The sequence below is a fragment of the Buceros rhinoceros genome, unplaced genomic scaffold (genome assembly GCF_000710305.1).
Source record: "Buceros rhinoceros silvestris isolate BGI_N320 unplaced genomic scaffold, ASM71030v1 scaffold692, whole genome shotgun sequence".
Taxonomy (NCBI): Eukaryota; Metazoa; Chordata; class Aves; order Bucerotiformes; family Bucerotidae; genus Buceros; species Buceros rhinoceros.
In genome coordinates, this window is record NW_010399260.1 from 31,857 (window position 1) to 44,577 (window position 12,721).

The 12,721-nt window shown below is 43.4% G+C and overlaps 1 protein-coding gene across 1 annotated transcript in view; it reads right to left on the bottom strand.

Annotated features, from left to right (window-relative positions):
- The window catches only part of TIAM1 (T-cell lymphoma invasion and metastasis 1), an 82,739-nt gene that overhangs the window by 23,710 nt on the left and 46,308 nt on the right, over positions 1 to 12,721 (bottom strand). Inside the window, exon 13 of the mRNA XM_010131373.1 lies at positions 9,864 to 10,089. Coding sequence (XP_010129675.1) covers positions 9,864 to 10,089 — 226 coding nt within the window. The remainder of the gene's footprint in view (positions 1 to 9,863; positions 10,090 to 12,721) is intronic.

Here is a 12,721-nt window from a genome sequence, read left to right on the forward strand (position 1 = left end):
AATTGAGATGTGTGTGAAACCCAACTATAATTTCCAAAAATCAAAAAAAACCGTGAGTACAACAGACATGGAGTTCCCATGGAGGGCCAGGTCCCATCCTGCAGGAAAGTACATGCCAACAAGATGCTATGCCAGAGGCACTCAAGGACCTCAGAGGACTACCTTGGTTTACAGCAGGGGCCAGGTTTAACCACAGGAGTAAAAATAAAACAGATTATGGCCAGACACACTTTTAGATGGAAACTACGAAAGCTGATTCAGAGATAAGGCTAAAATGCCACACTGAAATTCTTACGTTTGGTATTAATTTCTTGGCTAGCGAGTAACCGCCTACCTTTATACTTCGGAGGTTTCACATGGAAATTGCAGCCTGTGAAAGGGCAGGCTGTGCCAAGAAGCATGTCTTGGTCAGCCCCTCCTCCGAGCTAAGTTGAACACGATAATTTTTAATTGCTTGTAGTTCTGGCCTAACACATCTACTGCTGAGTTTCAGTGTTGATTTTTAAGGGAAAAAAAAATTGGTTTTAGCAGGTTTTAGGAATCTATTACATTAACAGAAAACTAAATTTCATTTCTGTCAGTGCATGGCAACAGCTATGTACCCCTATGCCTGAACATTCTTCTGGAGACTATGTGGTTGATACAGCTAATAACTCCTTTGCAACCCCTCGTATGTAAATGATGAATTTACCTACAAGTGACAAAGGAAAGAAGTGAACTAATCCCAGCCTGAGAGCTCTTTGCATAAGTAACTTTTGTTTTCTCTGATTTAAATAGCTGTAAGACTATACAGCTGTAAGCTGTACTACACCTTAGCCAGTCTTCAGAGAAAAATAGATTTCAGATAATTCAACCTCTAGCTATAGCAAATTATAATATCCAGTGATGAACTGAACTCTGCCAGGACCCTCCTGCATGCCTCAACTGACTTTCAAGCCAGTATAAAGAGATACCTTACAGCAGCTGAGTCCAGACACTAATTCCTTTTACCTTCCCCCTCTCCTCGTCTCAATCCCCAAAGGAAGATTTCTTTCTGCAGGATCACTTCTGGGGCTGGATGGGGGAGGGTGGTTTCTGAGTACGCCTCTCTGCCTACATCCTGCCACAAGAACAGGACAGTGAATGTCCCACCAAGGATTATACCCTTTATTCCATTACATTTATTCTTCAGGTAGTGCAGAAATGCCTAACCAAAGTTCAATGGATGCAGCATCACAGAAAATCCCTGCTTTTTAAAAGCCAAGACTCAACAGACTACATTAACACACTTTCTGGTTTTATTGTTGGCACACAGCATTTAAACATTCTGGTGGAAAACTGACACTTTCCTGTAGCAAAATGGAATTTTCTTCAAACCAGTGTTTGTTTTTTGTTTGCTAGCCCTATGAATAGAAGCAGCCCAAGAGCACACTATCATGCTGTCAGCACCCAGTGGTCCAGCAGCCTTCCTCTCCTATTCACTACTAGATTAAAACATGGGTGTTTTACAAAGACTAACGGTGATTTAACACAGCAGATGCAGCTCCATTTCCCGTCCCATGCTGACTCTCATGTTCCTTGCTATTTTTCAATTAGACATTTCAATTTAGGTAAGCCACACATACTTGTCTTTAAGGAACATTTGGCTAGACATCAATGCTGTGAGTAAAAAGGCCACGGTGATGATAACACACATCTGTTATACTGATGTATTTCAGTTAAACACTCTGTAATTTCGCCAAAAAGGTGATAATAGCATGGATGGTCTTTTTAATTCAGATAAAGTGGCAAGCTGCTTTAAAATCAAGGTATTTTGAAAAAAAACCCCTCTGATTACATATATCTAGTATATTTGTTTATATTTACCCTGGAGTGAAATACATCTCATGATATAGAAATTATAGTCTCTAAGAAATACATTTAAACGATTAAGAATAATTCTATTACCCCTTCACTGCAATTGAAAAGCCACTGCTCTTCTTTCTCTCAGCAACATGTTAACTTACAGCGTTGGTTTGCAAACACATTCTAGGTAAGGTTTTCTGCATCAAGACCAAGGGAAGAGATCCAGGCCTGGGTTCCTCGGGACCCAGCTTACAGCTGCTGTTCTTGCAAGCTTTCAGCCACCACTACCAAAAACAACTTCTGCAACTGTAAAAGATTTCCACTTTGCTGAGCCTAGCAACAGTTTGGAAAAACTGCAGTACAGAAATCTGGAAATAAATTTGGAACACATCCTGCAAACTAGGATGGAGCTAAATTGGACATCAAATGAAATTAAAAGGACATAAAAGATAGTTCACAGCCGAGCTTCTAGAAGACGTGGCTCTCTTCTGAAAAGACAGGGTTTACCTTTTAAAAAGATGTGCCTGTTGGGGTTGTTTGGCCACACAAAATCTACCTGAAGAAGTGATTTCTCTGTAAGAAGTTACTTTTCTGAGCCCTGCCTATATTTTATCAACTGGGACTATCAGCTTTCTGATCTCTTTATTTACTTGTGAAAAAATTCTTAAAATCCTTAAGATACACATTAAAAAACAAGAGAAAAAAAACATGTAATAACTAGTTTTGGGCAGTCTGTGTTTTTTCACTGCAACTAATTTCCTATTATAAGCTGTTTCTCACCCTGATCCACAGCAAATAATGTTTGTTTGGGAGGGTTGTTTTTCGCTTTTAAGCTACCACTTTTTCTTTTCCTGTATAGTAAAACATCACTTAATCTGTTTCCTGCAGTAGAAGCACTTTTACCCAGTAGACAGCAATCTTTCATTTACGCCTTAATGAGCAGTCACACAGTACATGTGCTCATGGTATTTCTAATGTCTTAAGCTGTCAAAGCCAATGTCGACTTTAGCAGGTTTATCTGCTGGTTGTTAAATGCAGGCAATCAGTTCAGTAACACAGCACATTCCTGCCTTTTAATACCTTCCAGTTACCGTCCCATTTCTGTCAGGTTCATTACATCATTTTATTTTTGCCCTGTAAATCTTTATTTAGCTCTGCAAGGAGCTCTGAGGACAACGTGCTCATTTCCGCCTGCAGCACCTGAATGCTGCCCAACCACTAGCATTTGCTAGGAATGGTAACACGTGGGTTTCACTTGCCATTAAGGAAAGGGAAAACCAAAAAGCAGCAGGAAAAGGGGGCAGCACAGATGGAGGTCACACGAGCTCCCAAGTTGCCTCAGCAGTGTAATATCTGTGACACTATGACTAATGCCCGTTAAATAACTCCTACTTATGGCTAGAACTAACAAAATAAAAGGAAGTCTTATATCACTGGAGCAAAGGGGCTGGGGCTTAAAGGCCTGAAGAATCACATAAAGCTTAAGCACCATGCCAACACTTGGCTAAAATTTTCCATGGCTGCTGCTTCCAATTTGCAAGGTTGCTGTCGCTTGAGATTTTAATGAGACTTCCACAATATTCAGTACTGTTCTGAAAGCCCGCTTCTTGGTGCCAGATTATTTTCTTTTAATGCAGTGGAAACAAATATTCCTAGCCAAGCTGTGTCAGCTGTGGTGCAAAGCTCAGAAGCGCGCATCCTAACACAAAAAGCAGCACACAAATCAGAAAACGCTGCATCTCGATGCCTTATTCCTGAGTACGTGGAATGGGCAATACTGCGTTTAGTCCTCCCAATGGCAGCAACGGGGAAGTGCTGGCAAGGGCAGCCATCTGCCAGCACGTTACATGCTGCAGGCCAGAAGCAACAACAGGCATGGATGGTTGAAAGCTTCAGTTTGTAACTGAAAGGTGCCTAAGTCTCCCAATAAGCAGGTTGTTTTACACATCTCAGTGCCCCACACAACACCTTGCCGTGAGAATGAGGCAGAGCTCTGGGACTGCTGCAGCCAGCCAGCAAGTGTCAGGTACTGAGGAGGAGGTCAGCCTGGTGTTCCTCACTGCCTGCCAGCGCTCGCTCTCTGCAAAAGGTGCATCTTGCTCGTTCCTACTTCTCTCATTGATGAAACTCAGTGATACTGGAAGTCAAATGTAGCAACTGCTTAATCACTTTCAGTGGGCAATAAGGAGTGATCCCCATGCGAGCTGAAAAAGAAATACAGACAGGGCAGAAGGTGACTACCCCAGCTGAAACCCAGGCAAATGTCTGTGCTCCTGCGAGAAGTACTGCTCAGGTTTCAGTGGCCAACTGCTTTCATTGGCTCTTGTTTGACTGTAGTCTTAAAAGAAAAGCATATCGCTTACTTTGGCAGTTCAGCAGAAACTTCCATAAACAGAAAGTGTCTTTCCTAAATGCTGATGGGGAAGGGGCCCATAATGACAGCAGAGTACCTTTCAAAAGAGAATCTGTCATAACCGGAACAATTTTAATAGAAATTGTTAGGGAACTGCCTCACAGATTAGATTTTTATTTGAGACTAATTTTCACCTACAAATCTGCAATAAAAAAAGGTAAGAATGCAGGTTTTCCAGGTTATCTTTGCAACACTGAAACATAAAAGAAGAGAGCATCATTTTTACACTGGGGTATTCTGTCCTGTTGGGAAGACCCACAGAGTTGATAGTATCTCCAAAGACCTGCAAAACCCAGCAACAACTATCACAGTTACTGTCGATGGAGTGATCAAAGAACAGTATAGGAACAAACTGCAGAATTCTGCCTTTCCTGAAGAGCTACAGAACAAGCCCCATAATTCTCTCTTCCTTTCAACAGAACTCGATTGCTTCCCTTTCCATTTCAACTAGGCAATAAATCGTGCAAATATAGAAAAATCTATTCTTAATGTCATTAAATTCAATCCCCTCGGGAAAAATGCAGATTCAATGAAATCTTCCCTGTACCACTGTCACTTTCCACCCTCCTCAGATCAGAAACCTAGTAAAAAACTTGTAGTATGTTCGAATAGCCCCTTTGGAAGAAACACGAGCTTTCATAGACGTAAAAATGAAGCACAATCTCAGGGAACCTTGGAAACCAGGGACACTGAGATCAGGAAAAAACAGTCTTTCCTTCTGCAAGTACCGTGCTGCAGCCTGGGGCTCGAGGAGCCGGCAGGGGGAGCGGCAACACAGCCAGAGTATGAAGATCAGAAATCCGCGGATAAGGGAGCGGGGATGCTCACTGCAGCGAAAACAGGAAGGGTCAGAAACCAAAAGCTGCGATGCAAAAACTAACATGCTAATAGCACGCTGCTTATTTCAACAGCAGCTCAGGCAGGCTTTAGCAAAGCCAGGAGTGAAACCTCTGGACCCAATTCTGACTGAGGTAACATCCTTCAGCTTTAAGGTTCTAGAAAAACGATCTCATCAACAGCAGTTCCGCGTGTCTCCAATTAATTGTACGCAAGACCCTCACACTGCTGCTGCAGTAAATGCCCCCCGAATGGTTAAATTGAATGATAAGAATATTTTTTTAACATACTACGAAAGATAAGAAATTGTCTGCCTCAGGAAAATAAGCCTGAAGAAATTAAGCTAACTGTTAGTCTCAGCTTGTTCTGAAACCCAAATTACTTAGCCTAAGGGGACCTGTGACAGGACAAGGATGAAACGAAAAATAGTGGCCATTCTTGTAATGCAGTGGAAGTTTGTTTCTGTTTTACACCATGATCTTTAGAGTCTGTGTCCTGCTTTCTGAATGACAAAATAATAGACTCCTTAAAAATACCTGGCTGCTTCATATCTGAAATATTAATACACCCATTCAAAATAGAGCTATACTTTCTTTTTTATCATTTATACATTCTGCACGGAGATTTATATGGCTCATGGTTATCCCTGGAGAGTTATGCCCCATGCTAGAGGTCTCCAAAATACAGAAGTATGCAAAGCCTAAAACCTCAGAAACTCTACCCCAGAGTAAAAAAAGGTAGTGAATTCTGGGGAACCACAAACAAAGATGGATACTACTGCTATTCCCAAATCCCCTTCTAATAACGAAGTATCTCCTTTACGATTTTGGGGAGACACAACACTGTGTTTCCAGCTTTCAGCCTCTCATTCCCTGGATTGAGCGGAACAGAATGGGGAGACGAAACACTCCTCAAGGGGAGGGGAGACAGCTCTCACTGATCCTCTTAGGCAGGCAATAAGGAAAACATGCTGTGGGGCTCCAGACAGAATGAGAGCTAGTCCTCCTCAACCAGATTTATGCAGACTGCCTTAGCAGGATAGAAGATTGAAAGCCAGGAAAAACAATAATAGATGAAACAAACAAAACTTGTGGCTCTGCAAGCCTGACGCAGTACAAATTCCTAGAGGAAAGTATGTATCATGCTCAAGATGACACTTTTCACATCAATTAAGAGACATAAAATCCAAGGTCATTTCAAGAATAACCTGTTAAGTAAACACAGTGAAATAACCACTGACACAGAGCAACTCTATCCCCAGCCTCAAGGTAGTTTCGGATAATGAAACGGCTGGAAGAGATGTATTTAACAGTAGCCCTGGCAGTCACTTCAGGGAGGTCGACTCCCAAAAACACAGGTCCGCTTTGCTCCTGGAAGTCCTCACACTGAGCAATAAGGCATTAGGAAAGCTTCCTTGAAAAAAACATGTAACACAGCATCCTTCCATTGAAAACACACAATGTGATATGCCTCAAATCTACCCTTTGCTGCCTTCACAGACAATGAAGAATTGCTAGTGAAGAAGATAATGACAGGACATCAGCATGAATTTCTGGAGAATGGATGTGCCTACAGGTGATATTTACCTGCTGGCATTCTGGCCAATCAGCATTTCACCCTGTTGCTGAAAGAAGAGCTACACTACTTGAGGACCGAAGAAAAAATATGCACGCTATAAATAAAGCATGTAAGAGAAATCGCTGAGCTGATTTGCCTAGCCAGCCAAACTGCCAGTAATCAACAAGGACACAAATAAATGGGTCAGTGGGTATTTCATACTTGACTGCTCTCTCCAAGAAGCTGCGGAGCCAAGACCAAAAGTCTGAGATATAGCCACAATGTCCTAAATAAAAGTGTGTACCCCTTTTTAAAAGGTCACATGGACCCAAATTTAGGTAACAAATGCATCAAAAAGCACAGGGCCGGAAGAAGCAAGGCTTCAGTAAAACACTGTGTTCTACAAACACCTAAATAGAGAGAAATGGGTGGGGAAGATCAAAAGACATGCCTCCTGACTGCACACTTGGGTGCAGATCCTTGATTTCACTCCTTCCTCAGGCTAAGTCATCCTAAATTAGAGCAGCAGCATTGTTTAGCTTGAAACACCATCTTAATGTCATTCTTCAGAGGCCTACATCATATGGCAACTACAGGCGCTTTCAGAAGGTGCCGGAGACACTTGTGCATCTGCTCATGAGCTATTGTGTTGCTTCTGTTGGTTAAAGAAGTATTCCTTCCCACTTTGAGGAGGAAATAAGGTGATTCCCACCTCAACAACTGCTGTGTTTTGAAGGAAAGCAAATGTCAAGAGAGCTCTAGCTTCTGTGCTGCCTGTCACCTGAACCAGAGAGCAAAGGAGCTGACTAAAGCACACCAAAAGTGAAGGGCAGCTGTACTGACAGAAAGCTGGAGGGAAAAGGAAGCCCTGACGCTGCTGGACCTCCTATTTAAGAAGGAGGTGCTTTGGCCCACCAGACGGTTCACATGCTTGCTGCAGGACATGGATAAAAAAAGCAGCTGTTCCACACCACTGCAACAACCACAAAACCCCAGCTTGGGAGAGGCTTACGAAGAAGGACAGACATGAGTCATGTTGGGAACAGCAAAAAGGAAGTCGTGTCTACAAAGCAGCAGAGGTGGGAGGTCTGATTTTTGCTGTGACATGTCCATTAGCCGTGCCCTATGTCTTCACTTCATGTGGGGCACACGGTGTCATCAGTGGACGATGTTAAAAGGCAAATGCTAGGCTCTTCAGAAGCATTTAGCAAACTGCACTATCTCATTCTTAGCAAGGAAAAGAACCTCCTGAAGACCCTCGAAATAATGAAGCACAGAACTGACAGTGACAGAGAAACAGCTTCTTGAGACTAGCTGTTGAACCGTGTTATTAAATGTGACTGCCCTGCCTTAGAAATCACTACATTGCATAAACAAAAGTCCCAGTTCCCAATTTTTTGCACTCCGGGCAGACACTCACTTCAGCGAAAAGGCAGGGTACAAGAACTCAGCCTCGGGGTTTCACTGAAAAAGCACAGGCAAGAACAAAAGGATGGGGCCTGGGAAGAGCTGGTGTTAAGCAGGAAATGGGGGCATCTTGTGGCCAGCTATAAAAATGTCCAAGATGAGCTCAATTTTTCAGCACAAAAGCCTAACTGGGAAAAGCTCAATGAAAATTAAAAAGGGAAGTGTCCTTCTGAAAATTTTTAATTTTATCTGCCTTTGGGGGTTTATCCCATGTCTTACATGAGGTTGCTTTTATCAGTCCCCTCAGAGGCATTTGCAATAAGCTGTTTTTAAGCTTTCTCATTCACACTAGTCCGCTTGCTATGAGTATCACACTCCCCAAGGTCAGACTAGGGGTCCAGCTTTCCCTTTTCCTACCACGTGTTCCTGTCACCTGAACAATAGCACTCTTATTAGATCATTTTCAGTAAATATTTTAAGCAAAACCAGAATAACATCCAGAAACGTTGAAAGGCAGGCTGTACCTCCCTGACCCTTTGCAGGCAGTCAGCTGCCTGAGCCCAAGCAAACTATCTTTCACTGCAGCTCTTTTGCTCCAGCTCAGCATCATGCTAATGCACTTACGTTGCTCCTGGGTTAGCTCCAGTTTGCACCCAGACTCATTCCAGAGCACCCTACACTGAGTGATTGCAACAATCAGACTTGTAATGCCAGTGAAGTGCATTAACAGCCCTGCTCCTACTCCATTTTTTTTATTCCAAATGCCCCAAACAAAACCATTTCACAGCTGTCAAAAGGATTATTTTGACATTTTTGAAACCTCTACTTTGGGGAGAAAACACAGTATTTTGACATATCCAGATGACGTTTACTTTTGACTGAAAGTCAAAATTTACCTCAGCTCAGAATAGTTTTGATTATCTAGAAACTAGTTGGTTTTAGCTATTCCATTAGTTTTTCCTGGATATTAAACTATTCCAAAAAACTATAGCAAGCAGGTATGTCCAGTATCCTCTTCTGTTTTTGAGTATGGGAGGCATTTAGAAGCCAACAGGTAAGACTTGACTAAGCAGGCACGTAAGAGGAGACACGATGCAGGAGCCTTCCTGCTATCCCAGTGCAATTCCCAACACTGTTCTCTTACAGAGGTAATGGCACCAACCGCCAAGGAGGCAGTCCTGCTTTTCTGTATTTCTCCTATCCCAGCACAGCTGATTGCCCTCAACTGGTTCAGGAAGCTAAACCAGTGACAAACAATTCCCATTTGCTAGGGATTAATTTTCAGCCAGTTCAGTTCTCTGAACAGGGCAGGTGGTGGGCAGGAATGGTCTCCATAATGTGCTGTGGGACCAGTTAGATGCGTTTAGCCGTTACGTCGGTCCCTACTTTCAGGTGTTTTGAATTGTCCATGTGAGTTATTCACCCGTCTCATCAAACACACAGGGCTCCTGCACCCCTGGCGAGTCCCAGAGAGGGTGAATGCTTATCCACTCTTCCTTCCCTGCCATACATATAACCTATGGGCAAATCCAGAGGTAAATGCACCTCCTGAGCAGCCCAGAAATGAGCAATTAGTTCTGTGACTTGCTGTAGGCACAGCTAGATGATGTGACATACATTTGGTGATGACACACGTTTCACTGCCTAGCCACGCACAGTCATCCTTCACTGCTACCGCAGATTATACCTTACAACTTCCCAAGCTCCCACATTATTATCCGCCCAGTGCATTCAGACCGTAATTCAGACTTCCACCGTCAAAGTTACAAGCAGGATCGATGGGACTACATCAGCACATTGTAGGTTTGAATCCTCCAACCCAATACCTTGGTTGCTCCCAGCAAATGCCAATGTGTTGTCACTCAAGTCAGATGGGTTTTCCAAGCGACGTGGTGGTGGCTGCATTAGTTTCTGCCCTTCCTCTATCTCAGGATAGGTGCGCACAGTAAGACAGAGCGAAGACTGAACAAGGGCATCTTTCAGCAAAGCTGAGTCCAGGTCCTCAGCAGCTTTCTTGTTAATCTCCACAATTTCATCGCCAGCTTTCAGACCTGTGGACGCAGAAAGGAACAGGTAAGAGTTGCACAGCAATGTTTCTGTTATCCACAGACATCAAGGAGCTCAGCCAGGCATTTATGAAGTGCCAGACAGTGTTATGTCTAGACATAAAGAAAACATTTATGATTGAAAATTATATTAAAATTTGATGGATTTCTGCAAGATCTGTTGTCAGGATGGTACTCCAGTACCACCCCTATGAGCACAGCATCCAGAAAGACCCGCACAATGTACCAGCAACAACACTTCCCCTTTTTCTTCATATCACTCTGCAAGGAACAGCCACTCTACAGCAAGACACTCTACACAACGTAATGCTCATAAATAAATGTACACTGAAGGACAGAGTCAGGTTTTTGAGGCGCTGCACACAGGACAGGGATAGTATAGCTGGGCCTTGATTCTTGCCTCTAACTTTCCATACCAGTGAAGGCTTTTATTGGAAGTGGTCACGTACCCATACACCTCGGAGGAGAGAAAACGCTTCCCACTCAGCTGGGGTAGATAGTGTAGGACTTCAGATAGTCTCTTCTCTAAAGAAATAGCCCCTGTCTAAATCACATTCTAGTACAGAGATCTTCAAAAGGCAAATTTTAACACTTCGTAAGTTAGTAATAGTTTTTCTCCAATCTGATTTCAGGAGATATTTATAGCACCAGTGCCCAAGGGAAAAGGGGATCTGCAGAGGAAACAGCTGACTCCCGCTCGCTTCTGGGGCAACAGAGACACTGACAGACTACGTGCAGCCCTCCGAGGTGCTGCAGGAAACCTGACCTTCCCCTCAGCTAGCTGGGCCCACTTGTCAACTAACTACCTAACAGCAAGCTGGACCACAGTTTAATCTTAAATAATCTTTAGGGTCAGGCAGGCAGCAGCATGCCAGGGCACACCAGTGACAGTCCTGACTGTTGGAACTGCTCCTGCTGCTGCAGCTTGTCTCCACTGAGTGTGACGCTGGCAGCCCCCCACAGGCATCCCTCCAGGAGATGGTTGCTGGGCACAGCCAGCAGGAACACATACTCTGTAGTGGCCACCAACCCACCAAGGGGACCGCTGTGCTATCCCAGTCACCATCCTGGCATTTACAGGCTTTCATCCCTGGAATTTAAAGGATCAAAAGAGCTGCTTTATGGGGGTGACCTACCCTCTTGTCATGCAATCCCCTGGCTGGTCAATTATGCAAATGAGAAGTCTTGCCACCCTTAAAGCTCAGATGAAAGACCTGACTCCATGAGCCTGAGCTACAAGCAGAGCTCAGCTGCATCCTCCAGGAAACAGATTACCTACCCACATTCAAGAAAGAAAACTGGAAGGGAAGAGGGTATGGAGCTTCAGTCTTCTTTAGGAAAATTGAGATCTTTCTAAATGCATGTAATTGTGCCCAGAAACTGTAGTGTGGCGTGCAGTTTCGGAGAGAATAAAATGAACTAGAGGGAACAACTACAAAGTAAATGGACTGTAAAATCATATTTGAAACGAGGACAAAACAAGGCAAGTCAAGCATTTCACATTATTTCATTTATTCTACTTAGTGATGCCATGTCGTAATAGTAGCACATTAATATGCTTGCAACCATAAACATCGTATCTGGGGCTTCATTTACTCTTTGTGATCCTTATTTTGAATCATTTGGGATAAAACATCATATTTATCTCAGCACAATCAAGCATCTTAAACTCCAACAATGGTCTAGCTAACACAGAACAACAGGAAAAAAGAAGATAAATAATACAAATTATTAGAAGAAAATAAAACTTAAGTTTTCTAATTGGAGAAAAGATTGAAAATTTAATACTGTATGTCATCTGGTTGGACGTACTGTAGGAAGTTGAGACAAATGCAAACTTGCATGTAACTAATGGGAGGATGAGAGTTTTCTTCTCTGCTTTCTGATAACTCTGGGTGTCACAATACCCTGCCAAGTACTGTTCATACAGAAGCTGCTTTTCATATCAATTGTGAAGAGTGACATAACACTGGAAACATGTTTTAGCATTTTAGCCCCACAGGAGGCACTCTGTGTTCATGCATTCATTTAAATTGTTGTTCAAACATTAACTCAAAGCAAAACAAGGAAGCCCTGCTGAAACACCCCCACCCTCACTGTCTTATTGGTGTTTGCTCCCCACGGGAAACCCACAGGGTTTTATTTCCCCATGGCAGCCTGGCAGAGAGCCGTCCTCCAACCCCTGTTCAGAGCGTTTGGTAAAATACCATCCTGTCAGCCAGGGAATCATACGGGTCTGAGGTGAGGTGAGGCGGTACAGGAATGAGAAAGATGTGCTTTTCAAGCTTTTAACAGACGTTAACAGCAGCCTTCAGAATCACCTATGTGGTTTTCTTAAGCTAAAGTTAGAGGCTACAGCTGAGTGAAACTCCAGGATCCTGCAGCCATAACTGTTCCCCTTCCTTGCCCTCTGCTTCTTCCTTCCCAGTTCTGTCCCTCTGCTGTGTCACTTCTGGCACTTGCTTCACCGCAACACAAGTCAACTCCATTTGCTAGCGGGTCAGAAAACCAGTGACACATTTCTGCATGGCAGTTTTCTATCAAGTCCGTGAGCTGAATCTGCTTAGCAGAGTGCCAGAGTCAGCACAAGGCAAAGGGCTGGAGCGGTTTAGGGGAG